Source organism: Amphiprion ocellaris, chromosome 1 (genome assembly GCF_022539595.1).
Source record: "Amphiprion ocellaris isolate individual 3 ecotype Okinawa chromosome 1, ASM2253959v1, whole genome shotgun sequence".
Classification (NCBI taxonomy): domain Eukaryota; kingdom Metazoa; phylum Chordata; class Actinopteri; family Pomacentridae; genus Amphiprion; species Amphiprion ocellaris.
In genome coordinates, this window is record NC_072766.1 from 32,484,857 (window position 1) to 32,504,333 (window position 19,477).

A 19,477-nucleotide genomic window follows, 5' to 3' on the forward strand; every position below is an offset into this window, starting at 1 on the left:
ACCTGCAGTGCGATATATAGACAGGTGGTAATGTTTTGCCCAAATCATTTCTATATCTGAATATTCAAAACACATGTCAAAATAATGCAGTTATCTACAACAGCACCAGTAACTATTGCAAGTTTGATCAAAACCAACCTTTGAGCTCTGCTCTAAGCTTTGTAAAGGCAGAATAAGTGGCAGAAGTGTTGTACTGAATACTATGCGACTGAATGTATACATCTAAAAGTTGTCAAGGTGTATACAAGATATAATACTGCATCGATGTATAAGTGTTTCCTGATACCCAATATAGTAAAACATTTTATATAATGGTTTCCATATCAAAAGATATTACTGTTTGTGACAAATAAAGGTCTTGAATCTTGAATCTACTACTTTTCTCTACAGTTCTGTCTTCACCTCTCTGCTTGAAGTGCCTTTAGATGATGTAAGTTGTGAATTGGCGCTATATAAGTAAAATTATAAGGATAATATGTATAATCCTGTAATGTGGCACATTATATTTCACAAGCTGTTTAATCTAAACACTGAAGTGTGAACTAGAAAGATGATTAGCTTAAATTATTGATATAATTATAAGTTTAACAAGGATATTGGCTCCCTTACATCCCTAACATGAAGCGATTAGGTCTACAAAAAGTTCACAGCTACAGGGTGTTACAGAGCAGAGCACCTTCTCCCAGAAACTGCATTTAGCAGAGTACAGACACAAACAGCTTGCAACAAGCACACAAACCCTCTACAAGATAAAGCAGGTATAGATAACGGATGGATCAGTCTGTTTTTGGAATTAACGCTAATTAGCAGCAGCTGATATAACCCCTTACTGACTGGTCTGTTTACCATCAGGTGTAAGGGAGTCTTGGTGGGTCCCTTGGCAGACATTTTTTCCCACAGTCCCCTTCTGACATAGCGCACCGTGGTCCCAGCCAGCTCAAACTCTCCTGGAAGTTCAATCTTCCAGTCACTGTTGATGGACCTCTTACTGGAGTCTTTTAGGGCTGTAACAAATACACAAGAAATTAGAAATAACATTTTCACACACAATACAATTTTTGCCACCTATTCTGTCCATGTACATCTCAATCTTGTTTATCTAATGTTACACATTAATGTCTGGTTGTCCTTTTTATCAAGTTGCTTTACTTATTTAGCCACCTATTCCTATCATAGATATAGCTGACAAATCTGTTGGTCTACAGTCAGAGGCCATGTTAATATCTCACTGACACAGAATCCTCTACAACTCCTTCACTGTCAGTCGCTGCCTACACAACATCTTCATCCTCTTGTTTTGGAAAATACTGAGTGAGAGCTAAATGCCATCAGATGTTCATGCCTTCCCCGCAGCCAGTCAACGCTGGTCATGAAGAGGTCTTCGTGGCTTAACTCAAAAGATTATCTTACCTGCTAAAATGCAAGTTGAGTATAGTGGATATACTGGATTTAACTAATACATTCCTGTCAGTGTTATCTGTTAAACTAATTGAACATATACAGTGTTTCTAGAAAATCCACCATGTTCTCCATCACTTCATCCAAATCAGATACAAATAATCATGAATATATGCAGCAGCAGTAAAGCAATGCAGACTTACTGTAGCCCACTGCCAAATATTTACACAGACACATGGTATTTGTCTGAAAGCTGGCAGTGATAATTGTCAAGATTCTTAAGGACACCATGTAAGACACAGACAGAATTACCAAGAAAGCTATGTGAAGGTTTGTCCTCCACTACTTTGATCCTCCTAGCTCCTGCAGGGATAACCACAGCCTCAATGTAGCCTGATAAAGAGACAAAAACATGAGGTGAAAACAAAGGCCTACAGTCATGGACACTGTTTTATCACATATTTTTCTTTCCTCTGAGTGTAGTGGAGTCATTTAGAGAGCCGTATCTAGTTTCGCTTTTACATTAAAGATCACAAAAAACGTAACATTTTTGTTCCTCCTTTTCAAAATATTTTGAGTATAGTTTATTAAAAACACCAGTGAAGTTCATACAATCCTGAAATATTTATCAAACATCAGAAGGAAAAAGTGTGATATCAGTGACTCTGACCATGGCATGATTGTTGGTGCCAGATGGACTGGTGTGAGTATTTCTTATACTTGTGACCTTCCTGGAATTTACACCACACTCTCTAGAGTCTATTCAGAATGGTGTGAAAAAGCAATATAGAGTAGGTGGCAGTTCTGCACTTAAACATGCCTTGTTGACAAAGGACGTCAGAGGAGAATAGTCAGGCTAGTTTTTGCTGGCAGAAAAACTATGGTAACTCAGATGATGATTGTTTCCAACTGTGATGCGCTGAAAGCTTCTCATAATGCACAATAAACCTTAAGGGACTGCAGCAGCATTTTCAGCAGCAATTTCAGTCTGTTCATTTAATTAGGGTCTGGGGCACCAAAGGTGTGTAGGACCCGCTTGAAATGCATGGGTTTATTAGGGTCTGAGCACCAAATGGTACGAAGACTCTATTGAAACCCTATGGTTTATTTTTAGGGTCCAAGCAACGAGTGGTGCAAAGACCCTATTGAAACCCATACGTTTCTTATTTGGTTACTTCTATTGTAATGGAAGGAATTCCTATTATTAGGGACCAACCAAAGGCGCTCAGGTTTCAGTAATAACCCTATTGAAACCCAATTGTGAATTATTTTCTAGTTTTTTTGAAATTCAAATTTGGCAGCCTATAAATACTCAAAAACACGTGAAACTCTGCACACACATCAGGACTGCCGAAAAATTTGATATTTTAGGGGAATTGCACAAGTGTGAGCCAAAATGGCTCAATAGCGCCACCTGGAAAATTTGTAACATCTACTGCGGGCAGCATATTTCACCCTCAGCTACCAAATTTGGTAGGCATATGCAGCACGTCAGGCTGAACAAAAAAGTCAGCAGCACCCAATATCCTAAACCTAACAGGGACTCCGCCATTTTGAATTGACTGTTTGAAATTTGATGATTTTATCATTTTAAAGAGCTAAAAACTCAAAGGGCTTAACTCCAAATCATCTCAGATTTGGAAAGTACATACAACAGGCCTTAGTGATCAAAGGGTATCAAAATGTTCCACATAAGTCTAAGGGCATGGCAATGGCGGCCTCTGGAAGTTTGATCCTTCACCATGAAACAGCAGGTGCTATGTAAATGCCCTGAACATGCTCCAATCTGTCTGAAACTTTGCATGTATGATCAATGTCTTGCCTTGATCACATCCATATGATGAAATACATTCAGTCATAGCACCACCTGCTGGTAACAGGAAATGTAATTTTTTACACTTTGATGTACTGTTGTTAGTCCGTTGCCCATATTCATCTCAAATGTTGTGACATAAGCCTTAAGACATTGATGATGAGAAAATGGTGACTTCATCAAACATCAAGTTTGTGAAGGCGCGGCGAATTTCGATGTCTTGCCATGACTACTGAAGTGTTTATATCTCAGCTGGACATGATCATATCTGTGCTAAACTTCATATGCTGAACACCAGGCCCAGTCTGAAGACATCCAGACTGGAAAATTTAGTCATAGATATAGCGCCACCTGTTGGTAACAGAAAGTTTAGGCATTACATTTGCACGTCCCATTGCCTTAAATTTTGTCATATAGTTCTGGAAATTGGTCATCTCAGTCTTCAGCCCTTGGCAAAGCCACAGTGTGAAGATTTTGACTTTTGATACAACACTGTTGCCATGGCAACGCATCATCGCTGTGTTAAACGAAGTACTTTTTGACATGTTAAGAATGCTCAAAACCTCACCAAATTTACCACACACATCACAGTCGGTTAAAGGAAGGACACCGTATGCATCTCAGCACTGCATGTGCCATATTGCTCCCTACAGCACTTTTAACAAATCTCCCCCGTAGCACGTTTCACATACATCCATGAAATTTGATTGGTATATGTAGGATGCAGAAAAAAGCCTCTTGGAGCCATCCCCTAAACCCAACAGGAAGTCCGCCATTTTGAATTAAGTGTGGGATTTTGGTGATTTTTGTCATTTTCAAGTGCTCTAAACTCATACAGGGTAACACCAAGACACCTAAAATTTGGACAGTATATACAACAGGACGTAGTAATGAAGAGTTTTCAAAATGTTCCGCAAAAGTCTAAGGGTGTTGCCATGGCAGCCCCAAGAAATTTGATCCTTAGCCACAAAACAGTAAATACTTTCTGATACATTAGGAATGGTTGGAAACTCAACGGAAGCACCACTGTATGCATCTCGGCACTGCATGTGTCATAGCGCCCCCTGCAGCATTTTTAACAAATAGCCCCCGCAGCACATTTCACCTTCATCCCCAATATTTAGTAGGCATGTGTAGCACATTGGGACGAACAAAAAAGTCTGTGGGGGAACAAAACCTAAAGCCAACAGGAAGTTCACCATCTTGGATTAATTGTGAGATTTTTGGCAATTCTGGTCATTTTCAGTGGTTAACTACTCATGAGGGATAAATTCAGTAGACCTCAAATTTGAACAGTGTCTAAAAAAGGCCTTAATGATGACAACTTCTCAAAATCATCTGCATCAGTCAAAGGGCGTAGCCATGGTACTGTCCAGAATTTTAATGCTTCGCCATGAAACATCAACTTCTGTCTAACTACCCTCTGCATGCTTCAATCTCGCTCAAACTTTACATGTTTAATCACAGTCCTGGCCTTGAACAGTTGGATTTGTACATTTAAGAAATGAACTAATAGTAAGTTATAAAGGTATTTGGCCTCTGACCTCTCCTGGACAGTGAAGCTCCACCCATTGGGAGGAACACATCCATGATTGGTTAGATGCTGATTTGAATTTGGCTCCAAAACTTTATATAATGAGGAAAGACATTGGAATTCAAAGGGGCTTGTAGAAAAGGCAGCTTGTAGAACACAGAGGTCAGAAGAAAAATGCAACTGACTTGGGCTTGAGAACAAAAGAACAAAGAAAAGAGAAGATCAGATCAGATCAATTTCTTTTTCATCAAAGTCTCTTTGAAACTTAGTCTAAATTGATAATTTTCTCAGGCAAATTGAGAATATTGCCCCTAATTAACGAGTGCAATTTTAATCATAATGTGTAGTTCCTACCATTAGGTGTGTTGCAGTCGACACTTTTATCTACATTGTTTGATGCAGCTGTATGAGGCTAATTTCCACAAATTTTGCTACATACATATAATCTGAATTTTTCATTGTGTGTGTTTGTGGTGTGCTTGTGCATTGGTGTGTGCATGCATGTGTCTGTGTGTGTCGTCATGGTTTTCAAGGTGTGTGTGTGATATGGATGTGTGATTTAGCTCATTGTGACTGTGATTTTTAACTGGTTGACTGGAGTCTATCCCAGCTGACTTAGGGTGAAGGCAGGGGACACCCTGGACAGGTCACCAGTCTGTCACAGGGCTACATATAGAGACAAACAAGCACACTCACATTCACACCTACGGACAATTTTGAATCACCAATTGACCTCAGCATGTTTTTGGACTGTAGCAGGAAGCCAGAGTACCCAAAGAAAATCCACACAGACAGGGAAAACATGCAAACTCTACACAGAAAGACCCCAGACCCAGGTCAGGACACGAATTAGGGATCATCTGTCTGCAAGGCGACATGCTAACCAACAAGCCAATGTACAGCGCAGGCTCAAAAATCTCATGTAAATGTAACGCAGCACTTTTTTAAAGACTGAGAGCATACACCCCAGGGAAGCATGAAATATGCTTCCCTCATAAACTTGTAGTAAAACACTCCAGGCAGTGCAGAAAACACTCACACACAGTGCATGCACCTTACATGAGAAACACTTGGGGGCAGCTCTTGGCTTAGTCATCACACAGGTAGAGACCCTCTTACACAGTCTAGTGGTAACTGGAGGACAAGACGAGGAAGTGAAATTGAGGTCACGTGTCCTGTGGACAACACCGAGCATGTGCGCTGTGTGCACTTGTACCCACACAATAACACACACACACACACACGCACGCACGCACGCACGCACACACACACCCACACACACACACACACACACACACACACACACACACACACACACACACACACACACACACACACACACACACACACACACACACACACACACACACACACACACACACACACACACACACACACACACACACACTACCTCCCATTCCTGGTATGATCCTGACTTAGTGTGTCTGTTGCAGACTTCTGTAACATTCCCAAAAAGTCCATGAACATTCAACAGTAAGTAAATTCAAACTGTAATGATGAGTATCTGGGTCTGCTTTAATCGTATGTGCTATCTGGACCAATAGGGAGCTTAAAAATGCTGCATAACTGTCTGACAGTCAACTGAAGTCAATTGTACTTGCAGATTGTTACCGTTAGGTTAGTCTGTGCAGTGACAACCTTCCCAACAAAGTCCATACTTTCAATATTGTCGAGGACTTTTACAGATCTTTCAGGACGTATTTCAGGTGGACAAGATGTTTTTTTCGTGGTGATAACATTATATATCATGCATGTTTGAATGTGTAGCAGACACCCTCTGGTTAAGTATTTTGTGTAGAACTAACAATCCTTTGTGGAATGTTAAAAAAATGTGTTAAATATCCTTTAACAAAAAACAAACAAACAAACAAAATAAGGATCACCTCTTACTAACGAAACAAAAACATATTGGTCTAACAAATCCAATTGGGCTCCTAGTGATAGTAGAAAATTAATACCAAAACAGGACAAATAATTTAAACTGAAATTGATTTGGTGCTCATTTTGCTGGAAACCTCTAAACAAACCATACCTCACTGATCCCTGAGCACATTTGTAGAACGACAGGTACAGACTGTACGTAATTCTTTGCTATGCGACACAGAAACACCCACCAAACATGCCATCGTTTGACAAGTACTGATAAACAATATGATGATTACCCATATATTGACTAAACAGATTTTTTTGCGAACTTCTTTAAATTTGACCGTTGCACTTAAAGAGAAAAGAATTCTATAAAACATAAAACAACGAAAAATTAGTCTATTACAATCTAGTTGTTGTGAGGCAGAAACTGCCCCAACACCAGGACACCTTCATACTATGTCATTAGAATCAGTAATTATCACCCTTGCTTCAATAAATATAATAAAGAAACTGGTAATGATTGAAAATATGTTTTATAAAAAAGACAATATAACCTACATATGTCAACACAGCCACAAAACATACTAGTTACATCTTAAACACACACAAACTCACCCATTCCCTTTGTGTGGTTAAAGTCTCCTCTCACTATTTTGCAGGAGTGCCCATCTCCATTGCAAACACCACAACGGTCCTCCTTAGCTGAAGAGCCAATGATGCCATCACAGCCAATTTTCTGCAAACAAAACAACAAAGAATAGTAAAATATAAGGCTTATGACTTGCCTTGGCAGTGCAAACTAACATTTACTGTGTGTGTGTGTGTGTGTGTGTGTGTGTGTGTGTGTGTGTGTGTGTGTGTGTGTGTGTGTGTGTGTGTGTGTGTGTGTGTGTGTGTGTGTGTGTGTGTGTGTGTGTGTGTGTGTGTGTGTGTGTGTGTGTGTGAATATATCATTCTGTCCACATGGGCATCTGTTTTAAGACAACACACATTTGTGAATGCCATAATTCAACAAAAATGTTGTATTTAAGGTAAAATCTTGTCATAGTGTCATATGTAGTTTTTCTGCCCATTAGAAGGTGGAGTCAAAACTCAAGGAAATGGATGCACCAGCCTCTGTTTTAACTATTTCAGATATTAACCTGTCTACAACTCAGGAAGAACTGACTTGTTGATTATACTTAGTTATCCACAAGTCAAAGTTCTGATAACAGTAAGCAATAAATGCGCCACAATTTCATCTATTAAGATAATAATAAAAAATAATTTACGAACAAAAATCATTTCAAAATGAACTCAGAGCTCCTCAAAAACCCTCTTACATTGTAGCAGCACAGCCTCACCTATCCCTCAAAGAAGCTGCCTCTCTACCCCTGATATAGGGCGCTCAATTCACACCTACTCACTTTAGTCACCATCATATTGACCTATTCTTTACCCACAACGCAAACAAATCTGTAAACAGCTTTATTGTACACACTACAAACTTAAAGCCATTTATAAATGTCTCCGTGAGAGTAAAACATGTAAACTCAATGCTGAATGATGCCTTTTAATATAAAAGAAACATTCATCAGAAAGAAAAAACCCTCCGCAACAACAGCATAAATTCAGGAAGTGCTGGCATGTCCTCCTCCCACACACTAGCCCTGCATGGTGAGCCAGAACAACGGAACAAAGAAAGGTAAGTATGAACAAAGGAACAAACAATGCAACCACATTTGACCTGTAACTTGATAAACGATGACTGATGCTAATTATGACTGAGTGTTTTCCTTTAAACCATATGATGGATGTACTGGCTTCCAGTTGCTGCCCACATAAAGTCTCAAACTCTTACACTGGCATTCAAAACTACGATGAAAACAGCTCTATCTGACCCGAACTTTCTCATTCAGGTCTACACTCCCTCACTACGCTCTGCCAACAAAAGGTGCCTGATACAATCACCACAACAGGGTCAGTCGATAGCCACACTCCTCTCCTCTGTGGTTTCCCAATGGTAGAATGAGTTACTAAACTCTGACTGGACCGATCTGCAGAGTCTCTCTCTCTTTAAGAAAAGACTACAAACCTAAATCTTCACTGAACACTTTTGCATTGGACAGACTGCCAAAAAAAAAAAAATCCTACTTTGTCTACGCTGCCTTTAGACACCATGGTCCTATTGTCACACTTGAACTTCTTTTATGACTCTTATCCAGTTAGTTTTCTCCTGATTAGATCCTTGTTTGTGTTGTATCTACTCTCAGATGCATTTGGATAAAAACATCTGCTAAATGAAACTGTAGAATCTAAACTGTAACAAAACCAAACCCGGGATAACGTGTTGCAATGTTACGTTAGCATGGTTAAATTAATGCAAAATACACAGAAGAAAGTTGTGTATTGTATAATGTGTAGCATGAAAGTGTCCAGGTGAGGAGAAATGAGAGTTCTCACCTACTTTGTCACAATATGGAATTTCAAAGGCTACTACAAGACATAAAAATGACTGATCATTTACAATATATCGGTTCAGTGTTTCAGTGTCACCCAGGTTGTATCAAGCATAAATTATGCATGAAAGCATGTCATTTTTAAAGCCTCTTGGCCATAAGACCCTACACAGATGCAATTACCCTTGCTATGAAACTTAAGATAGAGTCAACAAAATTTCTGCTGATGAACTGAGATTCCAAAAAGCTGCATCCTGGGCTCTGGGCAAGGATATTACTTTTTAGCTATATCCTCAGTTTCAGGAAGAGTTTCCAACTGACCAACTGAAAGTCAGCTTTGAGTAAAGGAGCAAACCCATTTTTTAGCTGCTGACCTAACATATTGGTAGGGATGGTGTTTGATTGAGTTGCAAGAAATTTTGAGGTATCTAAGAGTGACTGTTTGATAGGCAAGTCTAGAAGGGAGCTAAACAGTTAGGGTCAGACATGTTGAGTGGAATATCTGCATGTCATTAGAAAAGCAGTGGTCTCAGGACAATGTATATACAGATTCAGTAATGGCCTTTCAACTGACCCTTGTGGGGGATCCTATGTAAGGAATAAAAACTGATTATCCCAGCAGGAGTTTGGTTGTTAAGTTGTAAAAAATACTACGGGAGAAGAACAATGTCGGAAAGTAAGACATGAGATTTTCCTATCTACACAACAAGTGCTAACAGAGATAGCAAGATGATTTATTTTCTCATTATATTTGAGAAAACTATCATGTGAAAAAGATTTGAGAAATGAGGGAATGTCACATAGTAACAGTTCAGACCAAATCAGAAAGTGAACATAGGTGTCTGTATCACCGTTCCCTTAAGTCTCCATTTTCTGCCTTCTCAGACTAAAACAGAACCCTTGAGTCTGCAAACTCAAACATGTTCAGCAGCATCTCCAAAAGCTCTGTTCGAGGCCACCTCATCTCCTCCCTCCTCCTGACTGTGACCCAGTAATTGATCACTGTGCAGTCTTGAAGGGTGTCCTAACTGCTGAAGAGCATCTTGGGGAGAAAACAGTGAGGAGACATGAGGCTGCTGCAGGAGCTAAGAGCAAGGATGCACAGGTGTATCCGGATTGTATGGACGTGACACAGAGCTGGACTGTATAAACCACTGTGGGAGCAGGCCTAACAAATGTGCACATTCAATACTGTGTAGTGTGTATATGAAGCAAGGATGTCTCATTTTGTTCAATGCCTCATGTCTTATCCCTGTGTCCTCTACTCACATTTCATGCAGGAGGGTCTCAAAACAGGAAAGGAGAACAGGCAAGGAACGGAATCAAGGACGTACAAACAAGAACAAGGGCCAAAGCCTCAGTTTAAAGGGTACTAAAGCATTAGTCCTGCAAATGCTGAGTGTATACACAGCAAAAGTAATGCATAAAAAAGCACATCAGCACTTGTATCAGGTTCACAAGACCTGGAGCCTAAACTTTAGGCCAGATAGACACACACAGATATAGGAAAAGGAATGTAATGCACATGGCATTGTTTTTTGAATCAGAGGGCCGTACATGGCCTGTGTCTAGTTTAGTCAGACTTCCAGGCTTCTCCTTCAACGAGACACAGTCTATTTTCATAGCTTTACTGAATATATTTCTCGCCCTTTTCTTGTGTGCTTCCATTCTTTTCTCTCACTTTACTTGCCAGTGTTCTCATATTCTTGAAATACCCTTGCATGCTAGTCTTTGAATAACAACCACACCTCCTCCCTCTGTGGCCTCAATATCTGCCTGCTCCTTTTTATCTGCAACTAAGTCTCAGTTTTACACATATTCCACTGCTTCACCCTCTTAGGCGAAATACTGAATCAGTGTGCTGCTGAGAACAATTTGGTAGATCATAATAAATGCACAATGTGGACAATAATAGCTAACGAAGGCAGAGGAACCAAACCAGTGCCAGGACAGAAAGTGAATTTTTTTATACTTGTTTGGTACTTCATTAGAATTTAGCGTAAGCAATCAAATAAACAAGAAATTCTGTAATCAAGGAGTGTGATTAGAAAATAATGGTAGCAATCTATAAAACGACTCATAAAATGTGTGTATTCACTAAAGAGCAAATAAGGACTGAATCAAGAACAACCTGACAGTCAATATGTCATTCAGAAACACTTCTGTGGCATCTTTCAATCAGAACAATATAAAACATAATTATGTAGTGTACAGAGGACCAGAGGAACAGAGACCCTTTATCAAAGCTAGGAATTTACTAAGGAGACCATTTGAGAAGGCAATCAACAAAGACTTCTATTCTAATGGAACATCTGTAACACGTAGTAGGTAACATACCAGAGGCAAAAGACAAATTAATACTTTCTTGGAGACAACATAAAATGTATCTAAGAGACAGATTAGCGCTCCTCTTCACAGTTCTGTTTCTTGTTTTGACCTTCTGACCCTTTTCTACAACTAACACTTAAAAATATATACTTTGGAATGAACTACAGTGTCTAAACAACCAGCAGTGGCTAGAGTAAGTGGCTGGCAGTCTCAGGAGATGGCTCAGTTCCCCGACGAATCCCAGTAAACCATGGTGGTGAATCAATACAGGACCTCCCTTACGTGGAAAGCAGCCAGCACCAATAGATCTGTGCTTTCCCACTGTGAGGACTCAAGGCTTTGCTGTGAAGAACATCTATCCCTGATTCTCTGGTGCATCAGTCTTTACAGAGAATATCAAAGAGCCTGGTGACAACAAGGACGCAGATGATGCTGAATCCCACAGCAAGCCATTTGTAGAGGTGAGTAGAGTAGCCAAAAATTGTACTCAAGTAAGAGTAGTGTTACTTCAAAATAATAACACTCAAATAGAAGTAAAAAGTAGTCATCCAAAAAAATCACTCAAGTAAGAGTGAAAAAGTATTTTGTCAAAAGACTGCTCAAGTACTGAGTAACTGTTTGATTGTAAATTCCGATTTATTTTTTAGAAATTGTGTGATCAGACAGATAAAAATGTAAAATAATGTGCAAATTCTGGTATTTCCAAATAATAAGATAAAAAAATAGCAGAAATAAATAACATCTTTACAAAATAACAAGTTAAGACACAAGAAACACAAATTTCCAAATCTCGGTTTTTCACAACATAAAGTTTTTGAAACAAATACCTGAAGTAAGGTAACGTTTTTATGTTTGAACAGTGCAAACTACTTCCAGTGACAAGATACAGTGGGTGCGGAAAGTATTCAGACCCCTTTAAATTTTTCACTCTTTGTTTCATTGCAGCCATTTGCTAAAATCAAAAAAGTTCATTTTATTTCTCATTAATGTACACTCAGCACCCTATCTTGACAGAAAAAAACAGAAATGTAGAAATTTTTGCAAATTTATTAAAAAAGAAAAACTGAAATATCACACGGTCATAAGTATTCAGACCCTTTGCTCAGTATTGAGTAGAAGCAGCCTTTTGAGCTAGTACAGCCATGAGTCTTCTTGGGAATGATGCAACAAGTTTTTCACACCTGGATTTGGGGATCCTCTGCCATTCTTCCTTGCAGATCCTCTCCAGTTCTGTCAGGTTGGATGGTGAACGTTGGTGGACAGCCATTTTCAGATCTCTCCAGAGATGCTCAATTGGATTTAGGTCAGGGTTCTGGCTGGGCCAGTCAAGAATGGTCACAGAGTTGTTCCGAAGCCACTCCTTTGTTATTTTAGCTGTGTGCTTAGGGTCATTGTCTTGTTGGAAGGTGAACCTTCGGCCCAGTCTGAGGTCCAGAGCACTCTGGAAGAGGTTTTCTTCCAGGATATCTCTGTACTTGACCGCATTCATCTTTCCTTCAATTGCAACCAGTCGTCCTGTCCCTGCAGCTGAAAAACACCCCCATAGCATGATGCTGCCACCACCATGTTTCACTGTTGGGATGGTATTGGGCAGGTGATGAGCAGTGCCTGGTTTTCTCCACACATACCGCTTAGAATTAACGCCAGAAAGTTCAATCTTGGTCTCATTAGACCAGAGAATCTGGAGAATCTTGTCTTGGAAGACAAACCAAGATCTGGGCATCCAAGGGTTTCTTCAGCAAGAAATAGCCGCATCCTGATCCATATGTTCAGGGAAAACCACCAAATGATATCACAGGAGCTTCAGCAGCAGTGGTCAAACCAAACTGATGTCCAGTGTTCCACCCACACTGTGCATGGTCAACTTTTAGATCATGGCTTAAAGTCCTACAAGGTTGATAAGAAGCCTCTAATCAGTGAGAACGGAGGGTAGCCCGGTGTTGTTGGGTCCAAGCACACAAGAACTGGACAGTCAGGCCTTGGAAGAAGATTCTATGGTCAGATGAGTCCAGTTTCCAGCTTTATCTTCCTCCTGCTAATGTGAGGGTATACAGAAGGCCAGACCAAGCATTATCTCCAGCATGTACAGTACCTACTGTCAAGCATGGTGGAGGTAGTATCATGATTTGGGGATGTATGAGTGCTGATGGTGTTGATCATCTCACTGTCTGTGATGACACATTGAACTCTGCCAAGTATTGTGACACTCTCCAAACCCACATGCTCCCTTCTGCATGTGCACTGTTCCATCGAGGTGAAAACTAGATGTTTCCACCAGATGATGTCCCTTGCCACACATCCAGGACCAGTAGAACTTGGCTGCAGGACCACAGACAGTAACCAGGTCTTAGAGTGGCCAGCTCAATCCTGGACATGAGCCCCATTGAAAATCTGTGGTGGATTATCAAAAGGTCTGTTTCAAAGCATAAACCAAAGAATTTAGAAGGATTAAAAGCAGTAATTCAAGAAGAATGAGACAAGATTACTCCTCAACAGTGTGAAAGGCTCGTGGGGAACATCCAGCCAGGATCAGAGCTCTACTGCGTGCTAATGGCAGGACTACTAAATATTAATTTGATGATGTGATGATTAATTTATTTTTTGTTCAGTTTTGAACACATTCTCTGTTATTTGTTGACTTTGATACCAACAGTGTTGACACTCACATATTCAACCTGTCAAGAAATTAGTTTTAATTTTTCTTGTAAACAATAAACAAAAAAATATATAATTTGTATTTGTTTGTGTCTGTCTAATGCAGCCACAACTTTTGAAACACAAAAAAGACTTTTCAACAAATATTTCATCATAATGTTGGAGATTGTGTAAAATTTTAAGGGTGTCCGAAAACATTTTTCCACCACTGTACTTTTACTTAAAGTAAAATTTTCACTGCAGGACTTTAACGTTGTGGTATTAGCACTTTTACTTAAGTAAAGGATCTGAGTATTTTCTCCATCAGTGCTCATCTCTGACCATCAGCAAAAAATACTGAATAACTACATGTGTTTGTAAGCAGTGTGGATATAAACCTGACTCCACATCTTGTTGAAGGGTGGACTAGTATGCTGTGAAGGGACACTGCAGCTGTGCGAGAGAAGTAGCAGCACAGTGCTGCAGCACAGTAAAATGTTGCTCTAAAGGGCAGTAAAATAATTAGTCACCTGTGAGTCTCTAAAACAGAATAGTTACTCAAAGTCTTGTTGTTACAAAAGAAAAACACAGTCTCTGTTTATGTAGTGTTACCACAGGATTTTCCTGCATTCTAAATACTTAAAAATAAGCACAAAATACTGACTGTAGAGAGGACACCAGATCTGTTCAACCTCCCAAACCCTCCCCAGGAGAGCAGCCTGTGGATCCACTCCACCTTGGTTACACTATAATGACTCTTGTTACTGTGACATTATTTCTACGTATTGTCTCATTTCTATATTACAGTAGCTTTTGGCATGATTTTGACAGTGTATGCATGTGTACCTGACACCTCCCATTAACACACAGATCAGTCTCATATGGTCCACAGGGAGTCCCATCCATCACTCTGTCAGCCATCAGAACTGGGACATCTCGACCCACTGGACTGCAGAACAACACACATGGCTTCTCTGCTCACAAACACAAATACACACATGGGCACACACAGAGGGATAAAAAAAAATCATCAGTACAATGGAAAGTCAATTAAGATATGTTTCAAACCAATGTTGTTCATAAATAATATATAAATAGATGAGTCCAAAAAGATGTTCATCTGGTATATCTTGGGAATACATAACAAGTGTAGTGCTTTCTATGCATGTTGTTTATAAACAAACTAAATATTGCAGTTCCTGAGACTGCCAATTCTAATAACTGCCAGCCATGACAGTTTGATGCAATCATAAACCTCTTAAAGAGCAAGGAATAAGTGTAATGCAGGTGTTAAACCAACAGGACCGCTACAGTATGCATATCCCAGTGGTACACTCTTCTTCACCATCAGAACACATAAAATGAATTTGGTCCTCACTAGATTAGCAACAGATACAGCTTAGCTTTCTAGCACGTGTTAAATATGTGGAATTTTATTTTAAAAAAGTAATTATCTAGAGAATAGCTGTTTGGCAGAAAATATTTATGGTACAATAACAACTGCCAGGTTTATCTGGCCCATTAGAAACTAGGTCCATTACAGGAGTCTAATTCGATACACTTTTGGTCAAATTCAGTGAGTATCATCACAGTCCACTAACTGTCCATTCTTTGTGAGTGAGGAAAAAGAATCTTGTGGTGTACACATTCCTGTCACTGTGATTGGGAACAACAGTGGGCCAGACTGAGTTACACAAAACTGTTCCAACATCTCCTGTATATGTTTATGCTTATGCAAGTTCACGCTCCTGAATATGACAGGTGGTACAGGAGGGGAGGGGAGATGGGGGAAGAGGGACAGTGGGAGCGATGGTAATTTGGGATAATACTATCTACATATGCTAACTGGCTAAATATCACAATTTTTTCCATAATCCCTGACTCTGCCTTTAGAAGTAAAAAGTGAAAAGATAATATGGACTATAGCCAACATATCTGACCTAAATTTATTTTAAGATGTTTAAAAATAATAATCCATCCATTATCTATACACTGCTTAATCCTCATTAGTCACAGGGGGCTGGATTTTATCCCAGCTGACTTAGGGTGAAGACAGGGGACACCCTGGACAGGTCGCCAGTCTATCGCAGAGCTACATATACAGACAAACAATCACACTCACATTCACACCTGCAAACATTTTAGAGTTACCAATTAACCTCTTTGGACTGTGGGAGTAAGCTGCAGAACATGCAAACTCCATGCAGAAAGATCCCAGGCCCAGGCCGGGACATGAACTGGGGATCTTCTAGCTGTGAGGTGACAGTGCTAACCACTGAGGCACTGTGCAGCCCGAAAATAATAATGATATTGATAATGACAACTTTGTCTAGCACCTTTCAAAACGCACAGTTACAAAGTGCTTTTCAGTAAAAACAAACAGGATAAAATAGTAAAAATGCAAAGCAGTAAGACCCCATAAGAACACAGTAAAATCGTACAAATAAAAGAAGCAGTTAAGAAAAGGTCAAACGATAAAAGCGAGTTTTAAGAAGTGATTTAAAAGAAGACACTGAGCTTACAGTCTAAAATGTTGTGGTCCATCGTATCAAAAGCTGAGCTGAGGTCAAGGAGGATTAAAATGGAAAACAAGCCTGAATCAGCTGTGAGCAGCAGATCATTAGAAACCTTGACCAGAGCAGTTTCCGTGGTGTGGAGGCTACAAAAACCAGATGGGAATTTCTCAAAAATCTGGTTTTCATTCATAAAAGCAATTAGTTGAATGGCAACAACTTCTTCTAAAATCTTGAATAAAAATGGTAACTTAGAAATGGGTCTAAAATTGCTTAAAACAGAGGGGTCGAGAGAGGGCTTCTGTAACGAGGGGCAAACAATAGCATGTTTAAAATGAGATGGGAAATCCCAGAATACAGAGGGCAATTTAAAATGGCTACAACATCAATAGTGATCTTGATCAGTGCTGCTATTCGGAGAGTACCAAACCGATTTTCATTGTTTTCTGTAACAGTGACAATAAAGATCTATTCTATTCTATTCTATTCTATTCTATTCTATTCTATTCTATTCTATTCTATTCTATTCTATTCTATTCTATTCTATTCTAGTAAAACAGCAAAGTGAGACTGGAGAGCAACTAAAACATTTCTGTGAATAACAGCAAGACTGTGATGATTTTAAAAAAAAGTCGATTTTGCTGTTTATGATAAAATCCTGACACAGCAGCAGTTGAAAATGGTTGGATTGCAATGAGTCTTTTGAGAGTGACGAGGGGAGGCAAGGGGAGACGATCTGAGGAGAAGCATGGCAGGTGAGTGGCTGGCTGCTGCAGTGTTGGAGGAGTTGATGTGGAGGGCCTTACTGGTGTCAGACTCCGGATGGTTGAGTGATTGGGAGATTCACCAATGGAGATAGAGAGAGCTGTGTGTGTCTACAGAGAAGGTGTGTGGCTGGCTGAATGCTGCTTGCAGAAGCCAGCTGGCAAGCAGGCAACTGGAAAGGTAGATGAGACAAATAATCCTTCTGGCGAGTTCTTGGTCAACCCTGGGGTCTCCTTCCAGTTAGATGTGCCTGCAAAACTTCCAAAGGAATCACCCAGTAGGCCTTGTCATCACACGCCTGAACTATTTCAAATGGCTCTTTTCAGCGTGAAGAAGCGGCAACTCTACTCCAAGCTCCCTCCAGATGTCCAAGCTTCTCATCCTATCTCTAAATCTGAGCCCAGCCATCAAATGGAGGAAACTCATTTCGACTGCAATCAAATTTTTCGGTCACTACCCAGAGCTCTTGACCATATGTGAGGGTTGGAATGTAGATGGACTAGTAAATTGAGAGTTTTCCCTTTTAGCTCAGCTCTATCTTCACCATGGCAGACCGGTACAATGCCCAGATCAGAGTCAAGGGGCAACCCTTGCGGAGTCTAACACCCACAGGACATGTGTTTGACTTTGTGCTGAGGATAAACCACAGGAGTAGTCCTAGTACACCATACTCTCACAGTATCCCCCACAGAGCCCCTTGAGAGACACAGTCTTCTCCAAGTCCACAAAATACATGTGGACTGAATTGTCAAACTCCCATGACTTCCTCAGTAACTCGGCAAGGGTGAAGAGCTGGTCCACTGTTTCACGGCCAAGATGGAATCTGTATTGCTGCTCTTGGACCTGAGGTTCTGCAATCAGTCGAAACCTCCTTTCTGGAGTAAACTTTACTGTGGAGGATGAGAAGTGTTACATCCCAGTACCCCTGACACACACAGCTCCCATTTTGCAAAGTCCTCCTTCAGTTGTTCTCAGGTCATTCTCACTACATGTTTGGAGTTACCGGGTCTGTCCAGCAGCCTTCCCTGCCATCTGATCCAACTCACCATGAGGTGGTGATCACTTAACAGCTCTGCTCCTCTCTTCACCAGAGTATCTGAGAAAGGTCTGACGATACAACCACAAAGTCGATCATTGCCCTTTGGCCTAAGGTGCTCTGGTACCAACTATACTTATGAACTATCTTATCCTCGATCATGTTGTTTGCTCTGACTGGAACAGAAGTCCAATAACAGAACACAGCTTAGATATTGGATAATAGATATTAGCTTAGAGATTGTTCTCCTGAACTTTAGAATCGACTTCCACTGTGCTTCAGATCTGTAAAAATTGGACCCTTTTACAAAGCATCTACAGTTTCCGTGTACTATCTTAAGTATGATGGCAAATTAGCAAAATAATTAGGAGGACATTTCTGCAGCAGGTCAGAATGTGTTGATGTCTCACCATCATTAATAATAGCAGTCAGCATGCTGCCCTTCTTCTTGCTAGTGTGCCGGTCGTAGGACAGACATTGCAGATCCCTGAAGCCGGTCACCCCCTTGGGGCATGGAGGACCTTCACATGCCTTGTGTTCCACACTGGCCTTTGGGCAGTGTCGACCACCTGGACCAGGCCTGTCCACAAAGACATAGAAATACACACACACACACACACACACACACACACACACACACACACACACACACACACACACACACATTCTATTTTCCCATCTTTGTTGCAATATAACTTTAAGGTTAATTGCCAAGAGGGGACCAGCAACATGAACATCAATTTAGCTGTTAGCTTGGTGGTCCCCTGCTGGTAAATGTGAACAGACACAAACAGACACAAATGACATACGGAGGGTTGTCGCATTTCCTCTGTCTGAACTGGACTCCGGTTCCGCAGGTCCTGCTGCACATGCTCCAGTGGCTCCATGGACTCCAGTCTCCATCCACGTGCTGAGGGATGGGAGTCTTATTGACGCACTCACCTGCCCTGCACCACTGACACACACGCACACACATAGTTTGAAATTCATTTCACACTCATCTATCAGTGTCGACTGTCGGATTCTCCTAAGAGCTCTAGTAAAAGACAAACCTTTTGCACTTCTGTTTTTGGTCGTGAAAACATTTCACCTCTTATCCAAAAAGCTTTTTTGAAAAAGTCTCATAGT

At 40.4% G+C, this 19,477-nt stretch overlaps 1 protein-coding gene across 1 annotated transcript in view; it reads right to left on the reverse strand.

Annotated features, from left to right (window-relative positions):
- Positions 1-19,477, reverse strand: part of adamts17 (ADAM metallopeptidase with thrombospondin type 1 motif, 17) — an 85,554-nt gene that overhangs the window by 13,048 nt on the left and 53,029 nt on the right. Inside the window, exons 12-17 of the mRNA XM_035956709.2 lie at positions 19,159-19,304; positions 18,760-18,929; positions 14,882-15,009; positions 7,251-7,371; positions 1,711-1,791; positions 847-1,004 (exon numbers count right to left, since the gene is read on the reverse strand). Of these exons, the coding sequence (XP_035812602.2) occupies positions 847-1,004; positions 1,711-1,791; positions 7,251-7,371; positions 14,882-15,009; positions 18,760-18,929; positions 19,159-19,304 (804 nt within the window). The remainder of the gene's footprint in view (positions 1-846; positions 1,005-1,710; positions 1,792-7,250; positions 7,372-14,881; positions 15,010-18,759; positions 18,930-19,158; positions 19,305-19,477) is intronic.